The sequence below is a fragment of the Petromyzon marinus genome, chromosome 84 (assembly GCF_048934315.1).
Source record: "Petromyzon marinus isolate PM22_M1 ecotype Great Lakes invasive population chromosome 84, UKy_Petmar_22M1.pri1.0, whole genome shotgun sequence".
Taxonomy (NCBI): domain Eukaryota; kingdom Metazoa; phylum Chordata; class Hyperoartia; order Petromyzontiformes; family Petromyzontidae; genus Petromyzon; species Petromyzon marinus.
In genome coordinates, this window is record NC_133749.1 from 1,413,494 (window position 1) to 1,437,075 (window position 23,582).

At 52.1% G+C, this 23,582-nt stretch overlaps 3 protein-coding genes across 5 annotated transcripts in view; all 3 read left to right on the forward strand.

The window, feature by feature from the left end:
- LOC142907892 (uncharacterized) overlaps positions 1 to 8,956 on the forward strand; it is a 30,736-nt gene extending 21,780 nt beyond the window's left edge. The window contains exons 4-5 of the mRNA XM_076057797.1: positions 8,390 to 8,420; positions 8,703 to 8,956. The gene's annotated coding sequence lies outside the window, so the exon portion shown is untranslated. The remainder of the gene's footprint in view (positions 1 to 8,389; positions 8,421 to 8,702) is intronic.
- On the forward strand, positions 8,414 to 22,045 carry LOC142907893 (uncharacterized). Its single transcript, XM_076057798.1, has 6 exons — positions 8,414 to 8,420; positions 8,703 to 8,846; positions 9,320 to 9,388; positions 11,042 to 11,110; positions 19,760 to 21,106; positions 21,630 to 22,045. Exons 1-5 carry the CDS (start codon positions 8,414 to 8,416, stop codon positions 20,950 to 20,952), a joined length of 1,482 nt encoding a protein of 493 aa, XP_075913913.1. The 3' UTR covers positions 20,953 to 21,106; positions 21,630 to 22,045.
- A 1,024-nt stretch (positions 22,046 to 23,069) lies between these two features.
- Positions 23,070 to 23,582, forward strand: part of LOC142907855 (uncharacterized) — a 4,896-nt gene continuing 4,383 nt past the window's right edge. The window contains exon 1 of one of the 3 annotated variants that reach the window (XM_076057710.1): positions 23,070 to 23,213. The gene's annotated coding sequence lies outside the window, so the exon portion shown is untranslated. Of the gene's footprint in view, positions 23,214 to 23,347; positions 23,396 to 23,549; positions 23,578 to 23,582 lie in introns of those variants that run through there. The other 2 variants (XM_076057711.1, XM_076057709.1) reach the window with 2 other exon arrangements.

Below are 23,582 nucleotides of genomic sequence, written 5' to 3' on the forward strand. Positions count from 1 at the left end.
TTTTGATTGGCTACTCCCCTCATGGCATATGTGTCCACCACAGGGGCTAAACGGGGGCTCTGGACGGGTGCGAGGGGCTGGTAACCCCTCCACCTTCAATTAATTACCACGAAACTACGAATAAAATTGAAATATGTAACAACTAAGCTTGTGCCGGAGGCCCCGGGGGGCCAGGCGTCTATGACGTCTCCTGGCCAAACCCCAATTGGCGGAGCCAGGAGATTGAATACCTACCCTCGGGGCTACTCCAGAAACAACGAAAAGCCACTACGGTTGGCCACGTGGAATGTTCGAACGCTCACTGCGGAGGAGAGGCTGCCACTCCTCTGTCGGGAGCTGGACCGGTACCGCCTGGATCTATGCGGCATTCAGGAGGTCCGGTGGACCGGCTCCGGCTCCTGCCACCATGAGGGGTGGACAGTCCTCTACTCGGGGCAGCAGACTGCCAAACAACAGGGTGTGGGTCTTCTTTTGAACAAAAGAATGAAGGGGGCGTGGGAGCGTGGCGGTGAGGTGTGGGAAGCTGTAAGCCCCAGGCTACTTTGGGCTCGCCTTCCCATCAACCGGAGGCGAGGAATGGTGGTCGTGGTTACTTATGCCCCCACCGAAGATGAACATCCGTGGAGGGATGCAGGCAAAGCCGATGAGTCAGATGCCTTCTATGACCTCCTGTCACAGGTGCTGGCTAAAGTGGCCCCTCGGGATAGAGTCATCATGTTGGGTGACTTCAATGCCCGAGTTGGTCATGATACTGGCACCTGGTCTGGAGTGATTGGAGGGCATGGGCCAGATCAGCTCAATAACAACGGTAGGAGGCTGCTAGATTTTTGTGCAGCCCATGGGCTTGTAATTACCAACACGCTGTTCCGGCATCGGCGCATCCACACAACATCATGGATGCATGCCGGGTCCAAGCAAGAACATCTGCTGGACTACATAGTGACGGACCAGCGAATGCGAGCCCATGTCCTTGACACCAGGACCTACCGTGGAGCTGATCTGCCCTCTGACCATCGACTAGTCATCTGTAAGATGCGCCTGCCATTCTTCCACTCCGGTGGTGGGTGTACACCCAGGACCCCATTCCAACCTAAAGTGGCCTGGTCTCAGTTATCTGATGAAAGTTGCAAGCGAGAATTTCATCATCGCTTGCGGCTGGGATTGGCATCGTCCCCGACTCCTCCTGATGTCGAGGGTAAATGGGCGAGGTTTAGGACTGTGACTCATGCAGCTGCAATGGCTGCTTTGGGTACGCGGTCCAGACATCCCCAGACACCCTGGATGACAGAGGAGTTGTTCACGATGGTTGAGAAAAAGCGACAGGCCCACTGTCATCGGCTACAGAATCCCACGTCAGAGAATGAGGAGGCTTACCGCAGCCTTCGCTCGGAGGTTCGGAGAGCCGTGAGGCGCTGCAAGGATGGGTGGTGGTCGCGGGTTGCTGAGGAGATGGAGTCTGCCTCAGTGGCCCGTGATCACAAATCTCTATTTAACTCCATCAAAAAAGTAACCTGCAGCGCCACACCTATTACCATCATTAGGGGAAAAAACGGTGATCCAATTTCCGACCCCCAGGAACAGGTTCGCAGATTTGCTGAGCATTTCTGTGAGGTCCTGGGGGAGGGAAAATCCCTCAGCCAGGAAAACATCGTGGCACAAAGTGAGGATGACCCTGCTGAGGCTGCGGTGCCTCAAATATTGGATGAAGTCACCCCCTGTGAGTGGCTGGCTGAGGTGCCATCTGCTGAGGAAGTATTGAAGGCGATCCGGAGTCTGAGACCAGGAAAGGCAGCGGGCAGAGATGATCTCCCAAGCGAAATGCTGAGGGAGGGTGGCGTTTGTGCACAGACTGCCCTATATGACATCATAACAACAGTCTGGACCACTGGACGGGTTCCGCAGGATTGGAAGGATGCCCTGGTGGTCCCCCTTTTTAAGAAGGGGGACCGCACAGACTGTAACAACTACAGGGGCATCTCACTCCTCAGTGTGCCGGGAAAGGTCCTGGCAAGGATTATTCAGCATCGCCTTGCCAGGCACGCTGAGGAGAGGCTTGCGGAGCCCCAATGCGGTTTCAGGAAAGGGCGGTCCTGCACAGATGCCATATTTTCTGTCCGTCTGCTACAGCAGAGGTGTAGGGAATTCCAACAAGACCTACATCTCTGCTTTATTGACCTGGTCAAGGCCTATGATACCATCAGTAGGCCTGGGCTCTGGGTCGTTCTTCGTGCTTTTGGAGTACCTGACCCGATGCTCACGATCATTAAGGACCTTCATGATGGTGAGCGGGCCCGGGTAAAACTACGTGGCCGGGAGTCAGAGCCATTCCCTGTACACCTTGGGGTGCGACAGGGATGTCCTCTGGCTCCCACATTATTTAACATCTATTTTGACCACGTAGGTCGTGAAGCCTTCAATAGCTGTACCGGGGGAATCTCCATGTGGTACAGATATAATGGGAGGCTAATCGATGCCCGGGTGCGGTCAAGGGATGGCTCCCTATTGCTCAACCACGTTATGTATGCTGATGACTTGGTAATAGCTGCTCAGTCAGAGGAGGAGTTGGAGACGCTGCTGCTGAGACTGGAGCGTGCCACTAAGAGGTGGGGCCTTACCATCAGCCCCACCAAAACTAAGCACCTGCCTGGGTATTTTGTACCATCGGACACTCCACCCCCACAACTCCCAATCGGTGATGGGGCAGTTGTGGAGAGAGTGGAGAGTTTCCCATACCTGGGCAGTGTGCTTATGACTGGCTCCAGTTTAACAGCAGAGGTCTCACTCCGAATCAGTCGAGCGGCAATATCTTTTCATCGGTTGCGTAACGCTGTGTGGAAGCTACCTGGTCTGTCGCTCCGCACTAAGCTTCAGGTCTTCTCGGCCACGGTCATTCCCTCCCTTCTCTACGCTTGTGAAACGTGGACCCCCCTAATGGAACATCTTCGCCGGTTAGAAACATTTAGGCTGGCCTGCCTACGATCCATCCTGGGTTTAACCAGACTGGATTGTGTGAGGAGCTCACAAATCCTTGAAAGATCTGGGCAGGGTCCCATCGGTGAGCTCCTCCGGCAGGCAAGGCTGCGATGGCTGGGTCATGTAGCCCGCATGCCCAGCCACCGCATGCCGAAACAGCTTTTGTTTGGCCGGATTGAGGGGGCTAAGCGGGCACGGCACGGGCTAGAGAAGAGATGGAGTGATGTGGTACAGGAGGACGTGGAGCTGAGTGGACTTGCCGATGACTGGTACCAGCGGTGTCAAGATCGGCCTCTGTGGAGGAGGCTCGTGAAGGATGCTACTGGGCAGTTGGAGGCAGTCGCCCTCCAACAACAACGGAGGGCGGAGGAGCGACGCTCACAACAGCGAGCGGAGCGCCGGGTGGCTAAAGCACAGCAGGTTGGCACAGTAGGGGGCACAGGTGGTGCATCAGCCAGTCATCTCAGTCAGTTGACCCGTGGCACCTGGGTCTGCCCCGTGACCTCCTGCCAGCGGGCGTTCGACACTTCACGTGGCCTCAGGGTGCACATAGCCTGGCACAAGCGTCGTGGTGACGTCACCGCCACTTAGTGGCGAATGGCGGTTGTTGTTGTTGTTGTTGTCTATGTCTATGTGTGTGTGTATGGGTGTGTGTCTGTGTGTGTATGTGTGTATGTGTGTCTATGTGTGTCTGTGTATGTATGTGTGTCTATGTGTGTCTGTGTGTGTGTCTGTGTGTGTGTTAAACAACCCCCTTCCTCCTCGTGGTGCCGGACGGGCAACGCTGTCGTGGACAGTGCTGTGGGGGTGGGAGGGAGGGCCATTTCCGATTGGCCCTCTCCCCTCATGGCGTCTGTGACCACCACAGCGCCTAAATGGTGGCTCTGGACGGGTGCGAAGGGCTGGTAACCCCTCCACCTTCAATTAACTACCACTAAACTACGACAGAAAATTGTAATTAGCGAGCTTGTGCCGGAGGCCCCGAGGGGCCAGGCGTCTATGACGTCTCCTGGCCAAACCCCAATTGGCGGAGCCAGGAGATTGAATATCTACCCTCGGGGCTCCTCCAGAAACAACGAAAAGCCACTACGTGTGGCCACGTGGAATGTTCGAACGCTCACTGCGGAGGAGAGGCTGCCGCTCCTCTGTCGGGAGCTGGATTGGTACCGCCTGGATCTCTGCGGCATTCAGGAGGTCCGGTGGACCGGCTCTGGCTCCTGCCACCGTGAGGGGTGGACAGTCCTCTACTCGGGGCAGCAGACTGCCAAACAACAGGGGTGTGGCTCTTCTTCTGAACGAAATAATGAAGGGGGCGTGGGAGCGTGGCGGTGAGGTGTGGGAAGCTGTAAGCCCCAGGCTACTTTGGGCTCGCCTTCCCATCAACCGGAGGCGAGGAGTGGTGGTCGTGGTTACTTATGCCCCCACCAAAGGCGAACATCCGTGGAGGGATGCAGGCAAGGCCGATGAGTCAGATGCCTTCTATGACCTCCTGTCACAGGTGCTAGCTAAAGTGGCCCCTCGGGATAGAGTCATCTTGTTGGGTGACTTCAATGCCCGAGTTGGTCATGATGCTGTCACCTGGTCTTGAGTGATTGGAGGGCATGGGCCAGATCAGCTCAATAACAACGGTAGGAGGCTGCTAGATTTGTGTGCAGCCCATGGGCTCGTAATTACCAACACGCTGTTCCGGCATCGGCGCATCCACACAACATCATGGATGCATGCTGGGTCCAAGCAAGAACATCTGCTGGACTACGGAGTGACGGACCAGCGGATGCGGGCCCATGTCCTTGACACCAGGACCTACCGTGGAGCTGATCTGCCCACTGACCTTCGACTAGTCATCTGTAAGATGCGCCTGCCATTCTTCCACTCCGGTGGAGGGTGAACACCCAGGACCCCATTCAAACCTAAGGTGGCCTGGTCTCTGCTAGCTAATGAAAGTTGCAAGCGAGAATTTCATCATCGCTTGCGGCTGGGGTTGGCATCGTCCCCCACTCCTCCTGATGTCGAGGGTAAATGGGTGAGGTTTAGGACTGTGACTCAGGCAGCTGCAATGGCTGCTTTGGGTACGCGGTCCAGACCTCCCCAGAGACCCTGGCTAACAAAGGAGGTGTTCAAGCTGGCTGAGAAAAAAACGACAGGCCCACTCTCATCGGCTACAGCATCCCACGTTCAAGAATGAGGAGGCTTACCGCAGCCTTCGCTCGGAGGTTCGGAGAGCCGTGAGGTGCTGCAAGGATGGGTGGTGGTCGCGGGTTGCTGAGCAGATGGGGTCTGCCTCAATGGCCCGCGATCACAAATCCCTATTTAATTCCATCAAAAAAGTAACCTGCAGCACCACACCTATTACCATCATTAAAGGAAAAAGCGATGATTCAATCTCCGAACCCCAGGAACAGGTTTGCAGAATTGCTGAGCATTTCTGTGAAGTCCTGGGGGAGGGGAAATCCCTCAGCCTGGAAAACATCGTGGCACAAAGTGTGGTTGACCCTGCTGAGGCTGTGGTGCCTCAAATATTGGAAGAGGAAGTCACCCCCTGTGAGTGGCTGTCTGAGGTGCCATCTGTTGAGGAAGTACTGAAGGCGATCCAGAGTCTGAGACCAGGAAAGTCACCGGGCAGAGATGATCTCCCAAGCGAAATGCTGAGGGAGGGTGGCGTTTGTGCACAGACTGCCCTATATGACATCATAACAACAGTCTGGACCACTAGACGGGTTCCACAGGATTGGAAAGATGCCCTGGTGGTCCCCCTCTTTAAAAAGGGGGACCGCACAGACTGTAACAACTACAGGGGCATCTCACTCCTCAGTGTGCCGGGAAAGGTCCTGGCAAGGATTATTCAACATCGCTTTGCCAGGCACGCTGAGGAAAGGCTTGCGGAGCCCCAATGCGGTTTCAGGAAAGGGCGGTCCTGCACAGATGCCATATTTTCTGTCCGTTTGCTACAGCAGAGGTGTAGGGAATTCCAACAAGACCTACATCTCTGCTTTATTGACCTGGTCAAGGCGTATGATACCATCAGTAGTTCTGGGCTCTGGGTTGTTCTTCGTGCTTTTGGAGTCCCTGACCCTCTGCTCACGATCATTAAGGACCTTCATGATGGTGAGCGGGCCCAGGTAAAACTACGTGGCCAGGAGTCGGAGCCACTCCCTGTTCACCTTGGGGTGCGACAGGGATGTCCTCTGGCTCCAACATTATTTAACATCTATTTCGACCACGTAGTTCGTGAAGCCTTCAGTAGCTGTACCGGAGGAATTTCCATCTGGTACAGATACAATGGGAGGCTGATCGATGCCCGGGTGCGGTCAAGGGATGGTTCCCTATTGGTCAACCACGTTATGTATGCCGATGACCTGGTAATTGCGGCTCATTCAGAGGAGGAGTTTGAGGCGCTGCTGCTGAAACTGGAGTGTGCCACTAAGAGGTGGGGCCTGACCATCAGCCCCACCAAAACGAAGCACCTGCCTGGGTATTTTGTACCATCGGGCACTCCACCCCCACAATTCCCAATCGGTGATGGGGCAGTTGTGGAGAGAGTGGAGAGTTTCCCATACCTGGGCAGTGTGCTCATGACCGGCTCCAGTTTAACAGCAGAGGTCTCACTCCGAATCAGTCGAGCGGCATAATTTTTTCATCGGTTGCATAACGCTGTGTGGAATCTACCTGGTCTGTCGCTCCGTACGAAGCTTCGGGTCTTCTCGGCCACAGTCATTCCCTCCCTTCTCTACGCTTGCGAAACATGGACCCCCCTAATGGAACATCTTCGCCGGTTAGAAACATTTAGGCTGGCCTGCCTACGATCCATCCTGGGTTTAACCAGACTGGATTGTGTGAGGAGCTCACAAATCCTTGAAAGATCTGGGCAAGGTCCCATCGGTGAGCTCCTCCGGCAGGCAAGGCTGCGTTGGCTGGGTCATGTAGCCCGCATGCCCAGCCACCGCATGCCGAAACAGCTTTTGTTCAGCCGGATCGAGGGGGCTAAACGGGCGCAGCACGGGCTATAGAAGAGATGGAGTGATGTGGTTCAGGAGGACGTGGAGCTGAGTGGACTTGCCGATGACTGGTACCAGCGGTGTCAAGATCGGCCTCTGTGGAGCAGGCTCGTGAAGGACGCTGCTACTGGGCAGTTGGAGGCAGTCGCTCTCCAACAACAACGGAGGGCGGAGGAGCGACGCTCACAACAACGAGCAGAGCGCCGGGTGGCTAAAGGACAGCAAGTTGGCACAGTAGGGGGCACAGGTGGTGCATCAGCCAGTCATCTCAGTCAGTCGACCCGTGGCACCTGCTGGGTCTGCCCCGTGACCTCCTGCCAGCGGGCGTTCGACACTTCACGTGACCTCAAGGTGCACATAGCCTGGCACAAGTGTCGTGGTGACGTCACCCCCACTTAGTGGCGAATGGCGGTTGTTGTTGTGTGTCTGTGTGTGTGTATCTGTGTGTGTCTGTGTGTGTGTCTCTGTGTCTGTGTGTGTCTCTGTGTCTCTGTGTGTGTCTGTGTGTATCTGTGTGTGTCTGTGTGTGTGTCTCTGTGTGTGTCTCTGTGTGTGTCTGTGTGTATCTGTGTGTGTGTGTGTCTCTGTGTCTGTGTGTGTCTCTGTGTCTCTGTGTGTGTCTGTGTGTGTCTGTGTGTGTGTCTCTGTGTGTGTCTCTGTGTGTGTCTGTGTGTGTGTATCTGTGTGTGTCTGTGTGTGTGTCTCTGTGTCTGTGTGTGTCTCTGTGTCTCTGTGTGTGTCTGTGTGTATCTGTGTGTGTCTGTGTGTGTGTCTCTGTGTGTCTCTGTGTGTGTCAGTGTGTGTAGTGTAGCGGGTAGCGCTACGCTGCACTACGAACCCGGCGACCCGGGTTCGATTCCCGCTCGCGGCCAACACCGCCAGTGACGATTATCCGAACCGGTCCTGGGCCTCCCCTAGGTCGACTCAGCCTCAAATAAGTACCCTGGTGTAGCTGTGTAGTAAATATCGCCACTGGGGAGACAAAGGCGGCCGGGCGTGGTGCTGCCCACCCACCCCCTCGTGTACCGTGCCGGCCTTCATAGGTGCTCGCTAGCTAACAGCACTTGCCCCTACAGCCTGCTACAGGCTACACGGGGGATCTTTGTCTTTATGTATAGGTGCTGCTAGCTAACAGCACTTGCCCCTACAGTCTGCTACAGGCTACACGGGGGAACTTTGTCTTTGTGTATAGGTGCTGATAGCTAACAGCACTTGCCCCTACAGTCTGCTACAGGCTACACGGGGGATCTTTGTCTTTGTGTATAGGTGCTGCTAGCTAACAGCACTTGCCCCTACAGTCTGCTACAGGCTACACGAGGGAACTTTGTCTTTGTGTATAGGTGCTGATAGCTAACAGCACTTGCCCCTACAGTCTGCTACAGGCTACACGGGGGATCTTTGTCTTTGTGTTTTCGTTTCAGGACAGAGAGCTGGAACCGGCAGAGATGGACGGTGAGTGGTGGTGAGTGGTGAGTGGTGGTGAGTGGTGGTGAGTGTGGGGGTGATTGGTGGTGAGTGGTGGTGAGTGGTGGTGAGTGTGGGGGTGAGTGGTGGTGAGTGGTGGTGAGTGGTGGTGTGTGAAGTGAGTGGTGGTGGTGAGTGGTGAGTGGTGGTGAGTGGTGGTGTGTGTGGTGTGTGTGGTGAGTGGTGGTGGTGAGTGTGGGTGAGACGGTATTTGATAACCCCCCTCCTCCCCCCTCCCCCCCTCCACCCCCCCCTCCCCCTCCACCCCAGAGCTACGTGCTGCCTTCAATGAGTACGACCGCGATGCCGACGGATTCATCCGCAACGCCGAACTGGGAGCTCTCATGCGGGCCATGGGCTACATGCCCACAGAACTGGAGCTCACAGAACTATACCAGCACATCAACATGAACTGTGAGTGTCACTCACTGTGTCACTCACTGTGTCACTCACTGTGTCACTCACTGTGTCACTCACTCACTGTCACTCACTGTGTCACTCACTCACTGTGTCACTCACTGTGTCACTCATGGGCTACATGCCCACAGAACTGGAGCTCACAGAACTATACCAGCACATCAACATGAACTGTGAGTGTCACTCACTGTGTCACTCACTGTGTCACTCACTGTGTCACTCATGGGCTACATGCCCACAGAACTGGAGCTCACAGAACTATACCAGCACATCAACATGAACTGTGAGTGTCACTCACTGTGTCACTCACTGTGTCACTCACTGTGTCACTCACTGTGTCACTCATGGGCTACATGCCCACAGAACTAGAGCTCACAGAACTATACCAGCACATCAACATGAACTGTGAGTGTCACTCACTGTGTCACTCACTGTGTCACTCACTGTGTCACTCACTGTGTCACTCACAGTGTCACTCATGGGCTACATGCCCACAGAACTAGAGCTCACAGAACTATACCAGCACATCAACATGAACTGTGAGTGTCACTCACTGTGTCACTCACTGTGTCACTCACTGTGTCACTCACTGTGTCACTCATGGGCTACATGCCCACAGAACTAGAGCTCACAGAACTATACCAGCACATCAACATGAACTGTGAGTGTCACTCACTGTGTCACTCACTGTGTCACTCACTGTGTCACTCACTGTGTCACTCACTCACTGTGTCACTCACTGTGTCACTCACTGTGTCACTCACTGTGTCACACATGGGCTACATGCCCACAGAACTAGAGCTCACAGAACTATACCAGCACATCAACATGAACTGTGAGTGTCACTCACTGTGTCACTCACTGTGTCACTCACTGTGTCACTCACTCAGTGTGTCACTCACTGTGTCACACACTGTGTCACTCAGTGTGTCACTCATGGGCTACATGCCCACAGAACTGGAGCTCACAGAACTATACCAGCACATCAACATGAACTGTGAGTGTCACTCACTGTGTCACTCACTGTGTCACTCACTGTGTCACTCACTGTGTCACTCAGTGTGTCACTCACTTTGTCACTCAGTGTGTCACTCACTCACTGTGTCACTCACTCACTGTGTCACTCACTGTGTCACTCACTGTGTCACTCACTCACTGTGTCACTCACTCACTGTGTCACTCACTGTGTCACACACTGTGTCACTCAGTGTGTCACTCATGGGCTACATGCCCACAAAACTGGAGCTCACAGAACTATACCAGCACATCAACATGAACTGTGAGTGTCACTCACTGTGTCACTCACTGTGTCACTCACTGTGTCACTCACTGTGTCACTCACTGTGTCACTCACTGTGTCACTCACTGTGTCACTCATGGGCTACATGCCCACAGAACTAGAGCTCACAGAACTATACCAGCACATCAACATGAACTGTGAGTGTCACTCACTGTGTCACTCACTGTGTCACTCACTGTGTCACTCACTGTGTCACTCACTGTGTCACTCACTGTGTCACTCATGGGCTACATGCCCACAGAACTAGAGCTCACAGAACTATACCAGCACATCAACATGAACTGTGAGTGTCACTCACTGTGTCACTCACTGTGTCACTCACTGTGTCACTCACTGTGTCACTCACTGTGTCACTCACTGTGTCACTCATGGGCTACATGCCCACAGAACTAGAGCTCACAGAACTATACCAGCACATCAACATGAACTGTGAGTGTCACTCACTGTGTCACTCACTGTGTCACTCACTGTGTCACTCATGGGCTACATGCCCACAGAACTAGAGCTCACAGAACTATACCAGCACATCAACATGAACTGTGAGTGTCACTCACTGTGTCACTCACTGTGTCACTCACTGTGTCACTCACTGTGTCACTCACTGTGTCACTCACTGTGTCACTCACTCACTATGTCACACATGGGCTACATGCCCACAGAACTGGAGCTCACAGAACTATACCAGCACATCAACATGAACTGTGAGTGTCACTCACTGTGTCACTCACTGTGTCACTCACTCACTGTGTCACTCACTGTGTCACTCACTGTGTCACTCATGGGCTACATGCCCACAGAACTGGAGCTCACAGAACTATACCAGCACATCAACATGAACTGTGAGTGTCACTCACTGTGTCACTCACTGTGTCACTCACTGTGTCACTCACAGTGTCACTCATGGGCTACATGCCCACAGAACTAGAGCTCACAGAACTATACCAGCACATCAACATGAACTGTGAGTGTCACTCACTGTGTCACTCACTGTGTCACTCACTGTGTCACTCACTGTGTCACTCACTGTGTCACTCACTCATTGTGTCACTCACTGTGTCACTCACTGTGTCACTCACTCACTGTGTCACTCACTGTGTCACTCACTCACTGTGTCACTCACTGTGTCACTCACTCACTGTGTCACTCACTGTGTCACTCACTGTGTCACTCACTGTGTCACTCATGGGCTACATGCCCACAGAACTAGAGCTCACAGAACTATACCAGCACATCAACATGAACTGTGAGTGTCACTCACTGTGTCACTCACTGTGTCACTCACTGTGTCACTCACTGTATCACTCATGGGCTACATGCCCACAGAACTAGAGCTCACAGAACTATACCAGCACATCAACATGAACTGTGAGTGTCACTCACTGCGTCACTCACTGTGTCACTCACTGTGTCACTCACTGTGTCACTCACTATGTCACACATGGGCTACATGCCCACAGAACTAGAGCTCACAGAACTATACCAGCACATCAACATGAACTGTGAGTGTCACTCACTGTGTCACTCACTGTGTCACTCACTGTGTCACTCACTGTGTCAAACATGGGCTACATGCCCACAGAACTGGAGCTCACAGAACTGTACCAGCACATCAACATGAACTGTGAGTGTCACTCACTGTGTCACCCACTGTGTCACTCAGTGTGTCACTCACTCACTGTGTCACTCACTCACTGTGTCACTCACTCACTGTGTCACTCAGTGTGTCACTCACTCACTGTGTTACTCACTGTGTCACTCACTCACTGTGTTACTCACTGTGTCACTCACTCACTGTGTCACTCACTGTGTCACTCACTGTGTCACTCACTCACTGTGTCACTCACTCACTGTGTCACTCACTGTGTCACTCACTGTGTCACTCACTGTGTCACTCAGTGTGTCACTCACTCACTGTGTCACTCACTCACTGTGTCACTCACTCACTGTGTCACTCAGTGTGTCACTCACTCACTGTGTTACTCACTGTGTCACTCACTCACTGTGTTACTCACTGTGTTACTCACTCACTGTGTCACTCACTGTGTCACTCACTGTGTCACTCACTCACTGTGTCACTCACTCACTGTGTCACTCACTGTGTCACTCACTGTGTCACTCACTCACTGTGTCTCTCACTGTGTCACTCACTCACTGTGTCACTCACTGTGTCACTCAATGTGTCACTCACTGTGTCACTCACTGTGTCACTCACTGTGTCACTCACTCACTGTGTCACTCACTGTGTCACTCACTCACTGTGTCACTCACTGTGTCACTCACTGTGTCACTCATGGGCTACATGCCCACAGAACTGGAGCTCACAGAACTATACCAGCACATCAACATGAACTGTGAGTGTCACTCACTGTGTCACTCACTGTGTCACTCACTGTGTCACTCACTGTGTCACTCACTCACTGTGTCACTCACTGTGTCACTCAATGTGTCACTCAGTGTGTCACTCACTGTGTCACTCACTCACTGTGTCACTCACTGTGTCACTCACTCACTGTGTCACTCACTGTGTCACTCACTGTGTCACTCACTCACTGTGTCACACACTGTGTCACTCACTCAGTGTGTCACTCACTGTGTCACTCGCTGTGTCACTCACTGTGTCACTCACTCACTTTGTCACTCACTAACTGTGTCACTCACTGTGTCACTCACTGTGTCACTCACTCACTGTGTTACTCACTGTGTCACTCACTGTGTCACTCACTCACTGTGTCACTCACTGTGTCACTCACTGTGTTACACACTCACTGTGTCACTCACTGTGTCACTCACTGTGTCACTCAGTGTGTCACTCACTGTGTCACTCACTCACTGTGTCACTCACTGTGTCACTCACTGTGTCACTCACTGTGTCACTCACTCACTGTGTCACACACTGTGTCACTCACTGTGTCACTCAGTGTGTCACTCACTGTGTCACTCACTGTGTCACTCACTCAGTGTGTCACTCACTGTGTCACTCACTGTGTCACTCACTCACTGTGTCACTCACTGTGTCACACACTGTGTCACTCACTGTGTCACTCACTGTGTCACTCACTCACTGTGTCACTCACTGTGTCACTCACTGTGTCACTCACTCACTGTGTCACTCACTGTGTCACTTACTGTGTCACTCAGTGTGTCACTCACTGTGTCACTCACTGTGTCACTCACTATGTCACTCACTGTGTCACTCACTCACTGTGTCACTCACTGTGTCACTCATGGGCTACATGCCCACAGAACTAGAACTCACAGAACTATACCAGCACATCAACATGAACTGTGAGTGTCACTCACTGTGTCACTCACTGTGTCACTCACTGTGTCACTCACTGTGTCACTCACTGTGTCACTCACTGTGTCACTCATGGGCTACATGCCCACAGAACTGGAGCTCACAGAACTGTACCAGCACATCAACATGAACTGTGAGTGTCACTCACTGTGTCACTCACTGTGTCACTCACTGTGTCACTCACTGTGTCACTCAGTGTGTCACTCACTCACTGTGTCACTCACTCACTGTGTCACTCACTCACTGTGTTACTCACTGTGTCACTCACTCACTGTGTTACTCACTGTGTCACTCACTCACTGTGTCACTCACTGTGTCACTCACTGTGTCACTCACTGTGTCACTCACTCACTGTGTCACTCACTCACTGTGTCACTCACTGTGTCACTCACTGTGTCACTCACTCACTGTGTCTCTCACTGTGTCACTCACTCACTGTGTCACTCACTGTGTCACTCAATGTGTCACTCACTGTGTCACTCACTGTGTCACTCACTGTGTCACTCACTGTGTCACTCACTCAGTGTGTCACTCACTCACTGTCACTCACTGTGTCACTCACTGTGTCACTCACTGTGTCACTCACTGTGTCACTCACTGTGTCACTCACTCACTGTGTCACTCACTGTGTCACTCACTGTGTCACTCACTGTGTCACTCATGGGCTACATGCCCACAGAACTAGAGCTCACAGAACTATACCAGCACATCAACATGAACTGTGAGTGTCACTCACTGTGTCACTCACTGTGTCACTCACTGTGTTACTCACTGTGTCACTCACTCACTGTGTCACTCACTGTGTCACTCACTCACTGTGTCACTCACTGTGTCACTCACTGTGTCACTCACTCACTGTGTCACTCACTGTGTCACTCACTCACTGTGTCACTCACTCACTGTGTCACTCACTGTATCACTCACTGTGTCACTCACTGTGTCACTCACTGTGTCACTCACTGTGTCACTCATGGGCTACATGCCCACAGAACTAGAGCTCACAGAACTATACCAGCACATCAACATGAACTGTGAGTGTCACTCACTGTGTCACTCACTGTGTCACTCACTGTGTCACTCACTCACTGTGTCACTCACTGTGTCACTCACTGTGTCACTCACTCACTGTGTCACTCACTGTGTCACTCACTGTGTCACTCACTCACTGTGTCACTCACTGTGTCACTCACTGTGTCACTCACTGTGTCACTCACTCACTGTGTCACTCACTGTGTCACTCACTCACTGTGTCACTCACTCAGTGTGTCACTCACTGTGTCACTCACTGTGTCACTCACTCACTGTGTCACTCACTCACTGTGTCACTCACTGTGTCACTCACTGTGTCACTCACTGTGTCACACATGGGCTACATGCCCACAGAACTAGAGCTCACAGAACTATACCAGCACATCAACATGAACTGTGAGTGTCACTCACTGTGTCACTCACTCAGTGTGTCACTCACTGTGTCACTCACTGTGTGTGTCACTCATGGGCTACATGCCCACAGAACTAGAGCTCACAGAACTATACCAGCACATCAACATGAACTGTGAGTGTCACTCACTGTGTCACTCACTGTGTCACTCACTGTGTTACTCACTGTGTCACTAACTCAGTGTGTCACTCACTGTGTCACTCAGTGTGTCACTCACTGTGTCACTAACTCAGTGTGTCACTCACTGTGTCACTCACTGTGTCACTCAGTGTGTCACTCACTGTGTCACTCACTGTGTCACTCACTGTGTCACTCACTGTGTCACTCATGGGCTACATGCCCACAAAACTGGAGCTCACAGAACTATACCAGCACATCAACATGAACTGTGAGTGTCACTCACTGTGTCACTCACTGTGTCACTCACTGTGTCACTCACTCAGTGTGTCACTCATTGTGTCACTCACTGTGTCCCTCACTCACTGTGTCACTCACTGTGTCACTCACTGTGTCACTCATGGGCTACATGCCCACAGAACTGGAGCTCACAGAACTATACCAGCACATCAACATGAACTGTGAGTGTCACTCATTGTGTCACTCACTGTGTCACTCACTGTGTCACTCATTGTGTCACTCATTGTGTCACTCACTGTGTCACTCACTGTGTCACTCACTCTGTCACTCACTCACTGTGTCACTCACTGTGTCACTCACTCACTGTGTCACTCACTCACTGTGTCACTCACTGTGTCACTCACTGTGTCACTCACTGTGTCACTCAGTGTGTCACTCACTGTGTCACTCACTGTATCACGCATGGGCTACATGCCCACAGAACTGGAGCTCACAGAACTATACCAGCACATCAACATGAACTGTGAGTGTCACTCACTGTGTCACTCACTGTGTCACTCACTGTGTCACTCACTGTGTCACTCACTCACTGTGTCACTCACTGTGTCACTCACTGTGCCACTCACTGTGTCACTCACTCACTGTGTCACTCACTCACTGTGTCACTCACTGTGTCACTCACTGTGTCACTCACTCACTGTGTCACTCACTCACTGTGTCACTCACTGTGTCACTCACTGTGTCACTCACTGTGTCACTCATGGGCTACATGCCCACAGAACTAGAGCTCACAGAACTATACCAGCACATCAACATGAACTGTGAGTGTCACTCACTGTGTCACTCACTGTGTCACTCACTGTGTCACTCACTGTGTCACTCACTGTGTCACACACTGTGTCACTCACTGTGTCACTCACTGTGTCACTCATGGGCTACATGCCCACAGAACTAGAGCTCACAGAACTATACCAGCACATCAACATGAACTGTGAGTGTCACTCACTGTGTCACTCACTGTGTCACTCACTGTGTCACTCACTGTGTCACTCACTCACTGTGTCACTCACTCACTGTGTCACTCACTGTGTCACTCACTGTGTCACTCATGGGCTACATGCCCACAGAACTAGAGCTCACAGAACTATACCAGCACATCAACATGAACTGTGAGTGTCACTCACTGTGTCACTCACTGTGTCACTCACTCACTGTGTCACTCACTCACTGTGTCACTCACTGTGTCACTCACTCAGTGTGTCACTCAGTGTGTCACTCACTGTGTCACTCACTGTGTCACTCACTGTGTCACTCATGGGCTACATGCCCACAGAACTGGAGCTCACAGAACTATACCAGCACATCAACATGAACTGTGAGTGTCACTCACTGTGTCACTCACTGTGTCACTCACTGTGTCACTCACTCACTGTGTCACTCACTGTGTCACTCACTGTGTCACTCACTCAGTGTGTCACTCACTGTGTCACTCACTGTGTCACTTACTGTGTCACTCACTGTGTCACTCACTCACTGTGTCACTCACTGTGTCACTCACTGTGTCACTCACTCACTGTGTCACTCACTCGCTGTGTCACTCACTCGCTGTGTCACTCACTGTGTCACTCACTGTGTCACTCACTGTGTCACTCAGTGTGTCACCCACTGTGTCACTCACTGTGTCACTCACTCACTGTGTCACTCACTGTGTCACTCACTGTGTCACTCACTCACTGTGTCACTCACTGTGTCACTCACTCACTGTGTCACTCACTGTGTCACTCACTGTGTCACTCAGTGTGTCACTCATGGGCTACATGCCCACAGAACTGGAGCTCACAGAACTATACCAGCACATCAACATGAACTGTGAGTGTCACTCACTGTGTCACTCACTGTGTCACTCACTCACTGTGTCACTCACTGTGTCACTCACTGTGTCACTCACTCTGTCACACATGGGCTACATGCCCACAGAACTAGAGCTCACAGAACTATACCAGCACATCAACATGAACTGTGAGTGTCACTCACTGTGTCACTCAGTGTGTCACTCACTGTGTCACTCACTGTGTCACTCACTGTGTCACTCACTCACTGTGTCACTCACTGTGTCACTCACTCACTGTGTCACTCATGGGCTACATGCCCACAGAACTAGAGCTCACAGAACTATACCAGCACATCAACATGAACTGTGAGTGTCACTCACTGTGTCACTCACTGTGTCACTCACTGTGTCACTCACTGTGACACTCACTCACTGTGTCACTCACTGTGTCACTCATGGGCTACATGCCCACAGAACTGGAGCTCACAGAACTATACCAGCACATCAACATGAACTGTGAGTGTCACTCACTGTGTCACTCACTGTGTCACTCACTGTGTCACTCAGTGTGTCACTCATGGGCTACATGCCCACAGAACTAGAGCTCACAGAACTATACCAGCACATCAACATGAACTGTGAGTGTCACTCACTGTGTCACTCACTGTGTCACTCACTGTGTCACTCACTGTGTCACTCACTGTGTCACACACTGTGTCACTCACTGTGTCACTCACTGTGTCACTCATGGGCTACATGCCCACAGAACTGGAGCTCACAGAACTATACCAGCACATCAACATGAACTGTGAGTGTCACTCACTGTGTCACTCACTGTGTCACTCACTGTGTCACTCACTGTGTCACTCACTGTGTCACACATGGGCTACATGCCCATGTGTGACACAGTGAGTGACACAGTGAGTGTCACTCACTGTGTCACTCACTGTGTCATTCACTGTGTCACTCACTGTGTCACTCACTGTGTCACTCACTCACTGTGTCACTCACTGTGTCACTCATGGGCTACATGCCCACAGAACTGGAGCTCACAGAACTATACCAGCACATCAACATGAACTGTGAGTGTCACTCACTGTGTCACTCACTGTGTCACTCACTGTGTCACTCACTGTGTCACTCCCTGTGTCACTCAGTGTGTCACTCACTGTGTCACTCACTGTGTCACTCACTGTGTCACACATGGGCTACATGCCCACAGAACTAGAGCTCACAGAACTATACCAGCACATCAACATGAACTGTGAGTGTCACTCACTGTGTCACTCACTGTGTCACTCACTGTGTCACTCACTGTGTCACTCCCTCACTGTGTCACTCACTGTGTCACACACTGTGTCACTCACTCACTGTGTCACTCACTGTGTCACTCACTGTGTCACTCAGTGTGTCACTCACTGTGTCACTCAGTGTGTCACTCAGTGTGTCACTCACTGTGTCACTCACTGTGTCACTCACTCAGTGTGTCACTCACTGGGTCACTCACTCACTGTGTCACTCACTCACTGTGTCACTCACTCACTGTGTCACTCACTGTGTCACTCAGTGTGTCACTCACTCACTGTGTTACTCACTCAGTGTGTCACTCACTGTGTCACTCACTGTGTTACTCACTCAGTGTGTCACTCACTGTGTCACTCACTGTGTCACTCACTGTGTCACTCAGTGTGTCACTCACTGTGTCACTCACTGTGTCACTCACTCACTGTGACACTCACTGTGTCACTCAGTGTGTCACTCACTCACTGTGTCACTCACTCACTGTGTCACTCACTGTGTCACTCACTGTGTCACTCACTGTGTCACTCACTCACTGTGTCACTCACTGTGTCACTCACTGTGTCACTCACTCACTGTGTCACTCACTGTGTCACTCACTGTGTCACTCACTGTGTCACTCACTCACTGTGTCACTCACTGTGTCACTCACTGTGTCACTCACTCACTGTGTCACTCACTGTGTCACTCACTGTGTCACTCACTGTGTCACTCACTCACTGTGTCACTCGCTGTGTCACTCACTGTGTCACTCACTCACTGTGTCACTCACTCGCTGTGTCACTCACTCGCTGTGTCACTCACTGTGTCACTCACTGTGTCACTCAGTGTGTCACCCACTGTGTCACTCACTGTGTCACTCACTCACTGTGTCACTCACTGTGTCACTCACTGTGTCACTCACTGTGTCACTCACTCACTGTGTCACTCACTGTGTCACTCACTCACTGTGTCACTCACTGTGTCACTCACTCACTGTGTCACTCACTGTGTCACTCACTGTGTCACTCACTCACTGTGTCACTCACTGTGTCACTCATGGGCTACATGCCCACAGAACTAGAGCTCACAGAACTATACCAGCACATCAACATGAACTGTGAGTGTCACTCACTGTGTCACTCACTGTGTCACTCACTGTGTCACTCACTGTGTCACTCACTGTGTCACTCATGGGCTACATGCCCACAGAACTGGAGCTCACAGAACTATACCAGCACATCAACATGAACTGTGAGTGTCACTCACTGTGTCACTCACTGTGTCACTCACTGTGTCACTCACTGTGTCACTCACTGTGTCACTCACTGTGTCACACATGGGCTACATGCCCACAGAACTGGAGCTCACAGAACTATACCAGCACATCAACATGAACTGTGAGTGTCACTCACTGTGTCACTCACTGTGTCACTCACTGTGTCACTCACTGTGTCACTCACTCACTGTGTCACTCACTGTGTCACTCACTGTGTCACTCACTCACTGTGTCACTCACTCACTGTGTCACTCACTGTGTCACTCACTGTGTCACTCACTCTCTGTGTCACTCACTCACTGTGTCACTCACTCACTGTGTCACTCACTGTGTCACTCACTCACTGTGTCACTCACTGTGTCACTCAGTGTGTCACTCACTGTGTCACTCACTGTGTCACTCAGTGTGTCACTCACTGTGTCACTCTCTGTGTCACTCACTCACTGTGTCACTCACTGTGTCACTCTCTGTGTCACTCACTCACTCTGTCACTCACTGTGTCACTCACTGTGTCACTCACTGTGTCACTCACTCTCTGTGTCACTCACTCACTGTGTCACTCACTCACTGTGTCACTCACTGTGTCACTCACTGTGTCACTCACTCACTGTGTCACTCACTGTGTCACTCAGTGTGTCACTCACTGTGTCACTCACTGTGTCACTCACTCACTGTGTCACTCACTGTGTCACTCACTGTGTCACTCACTGTGTCACTCACTCACTGTGTCACTCACTGTGTCACTCACTGTGTCACTCACTCACTGTGTCACTCACTCACTGTGTCACTCACTGTGTCACTCACTCACTGTGTCACTCACTGTGTCACTCACTCACTGTGTCACTCACTGTGTCACTCACTGTGTCACTCACTCACTGTGTCACTCACTGTGTCACTCACTGTGTCACTCACTCACTGTGTCACTCACTCTCTGTGTCACTCACTCACTGTGTCACTCACTCACTGTGTCACTCACTGTGTCACTCACTGTGTCACTCACTCACTGTGTCACTCACTGTGTCACTCAGTGTGTCACTCACTGTGTCACTCACTGTGTCACTCACTCTCTGTGTCACTCACTCACTGTGTCACTCACTCACTGTGTCACTCACTGTGTCACTCACTCACTGTGTCACTCAGTGTGTCACTCACTGTGTCACTCACTGTGTCACTCACCGTGTCACTCACTCGCTGTGTCACTCACTCACTGTGTCACTCACTGTGTCACTCACTGTGTCACTCACTGTGTCACACATGGGCTACATGCCCACAGAACTAGAGCTCACAGAACTATACCAGCACATCAACATGAACTGTGAGTGTCACTCACTGTGTCACTCACTGTGTCACTCAGTGTGTCACTCACTGTGTCACTCACTGTGTCACTCACTGTGTCACTCACTGTGTCACACATGGGCTACATGCCCACAGAACTGGAGCTCACAGAACTATACCAGCACATCAACATGAACTGTGAGTGTCACTCACTGTGTCACTCACTGTGTCACTCACTGTGTCACTCATTGTGTCACTCACTCACTGTGTCACTCACTGTGTCACTCACTGTGTCACTTACTCAGTGTGTCACTCACTCGCTGTGTCACTCACTCGCATCAACATGAACTGTGATGACGAGGTGATGATGACGAGGTGGTGGTGACGAGGTGGTGATGACGAGGTGATGATGACGAGGTGGTGGTGACGAGGTGATGGTGACGAGGTGGTGATGACGAGGTGATGATGAGGAGGTGATGGTGACGAGGTGATGATGATGACGAGGTGATGATGATGATGATGCTAATGGTGACGAGGTGATGATGGTGATCATGACGAAGTGATGGTGACGAGGTGATGATGGTGACGAGGTGATGATGACGAGGTGATGGTGGTGGTGATGATGATGCTGATGGTGACGAGGTGATGATGGTGATCATGACGAGGTGATGGTGACGAGGTGATGATGATGACGAGGTGATGTTGGTGGTGACGATGTGAGTTGGGGGCAGGGTGAATCTCGAGGAGTTGTGGACCTGATGGGCCAAAGCTTCTGGAGGAGACGGCGGCCATGATAGGACTCAAGGAGATGCGGGAGGCTTCAACGAGGTGCGTCACCATCAACATCGTCATCAACATCATCACCATCATCATCAACATCGTCATCAACATCATCATCATCAACGTCATCATCATCAACATCATCATCATCAACATCGTCATCAACATCATCATCATCAGCATCATCATCTTTATCGTCATCGTCAACATCATCATCAACGTCATCATCATCATCAACATCGTCATCAACATCATCACCATCATCATCAACATCGTCATCAACATCATCATCATCAACGTCATCATCATCATCTTTATCGTCAACATCATCATCAACGTCATCATCTTATCGTCATCGTCAACATCATCATCAACGTCATCATCATCAACATCGTCATCAACATCATCATCATCAACGTCATCAACTCATCATCATCAACATCATCATCAACATCATCATCGTCATCACATCAACGTCATCGTCTTTATCGTCATGGTCAACATCGTCATCACGTCATCATCATCAACGTTGTCATCATCATCATCAACGTCATCACATCATCATCAACGTCATCATCATCATCAACATCATCATCATCACCAACATCATCATCAACACACCAACATCATCATCATCATCATCACCAACATCAACATCACCGTCATCAACATCATCATCATCAACATCACCAACATCAACATCACTGTCATCAACATCATCATCGTCATCGTCAACATCATCATCAACGTCATCATCATGTTCATCGTCATCAACATCATCATCAACATCAATGTCATCAACGTCATCATCAACATCATCATTATCGTCATCATCAACATCATCATCAACATCATCAACATCACCAACGTCATCAACATCATCACCATCATCATCAAAATCAACATCATCAAAATCAACATCATCAAAATCAATGTCATCAACGTCATCATCATCAACGCCCCCTCCCTTTCCCCACCACCCTCCTCCTCCCCCCCGCCACTCCCCCCACACCCCTCCCCCTCCCCCCACACCCCTCCCCCCCTCCCCCTCCCCCTCTCCCTGCCCCCTCTTCCTCCCCCCTCCCCCCTCCCCCCTCCCCCATCCCCCTATCCCTCCCCCCTCCCCCCTCCCCCTCCCCCTCCCTCCCTCCCCCTCTCCCTCCCCCCTCCCCCCACACGCCTCCCCCCTCCCCCTCTCCCCTCTCCCTCCCCACTGCCCCCTCCCCCCCTCTTCCTCCCCCTCCCCGCTCCCTCCTTCCCCTCCCCCCTTGCCCCTCCCCCCACACCCCTCTCCCCACTCTCCTCCCACCACACCCCTCCCCTCTCGCCCCTCCCCCTATTCCTCCTCCCTCTCTCCCCTCTCCCCTCCCCCCCCAGTTCGACAGCAACGGGGACGGCGCCATCAGTGAGGTGGAGCTGCGAGAGTCTCTGAGGGCCCTGCTGGGCGAGAGACTCCTCGTGGCAGAGGTGGCCGAGATCGTGGGGGACCTCGACCTCAACGGAGACGGGAGGGTCGACTTCTCTGGTGGGGGTCAAGGGGGGATCAAGGGGGGATCAGGGGGGATCAAGGGGGATCAAGGGGGGATCAAGGGGGGATCAAGGGGGATCAAGGGGGATCAAGGGGGGATCAGAGGGGGATCAAGGGGGATCAAGGGGGGATCAAGGGGGACCTCGACCTCAACGGAGACGGGAGGGTCGACTTCTCTGGTGGGGGTCAAGGGGGGATCAAGGGGGATCAGGGGGGATCAAGGGGGATCAAGGGGGATCAAGGGGGATCAAGTGGGGATCAAGGGGGATCAAGGGGGGATCAAGGGGGATCAAGGGGGGGATCAAGGGGGGATCAAGGGGGACCTCGACCTCAAACGGAGACGGGAGGGTCGACTTCTCTGGTGGG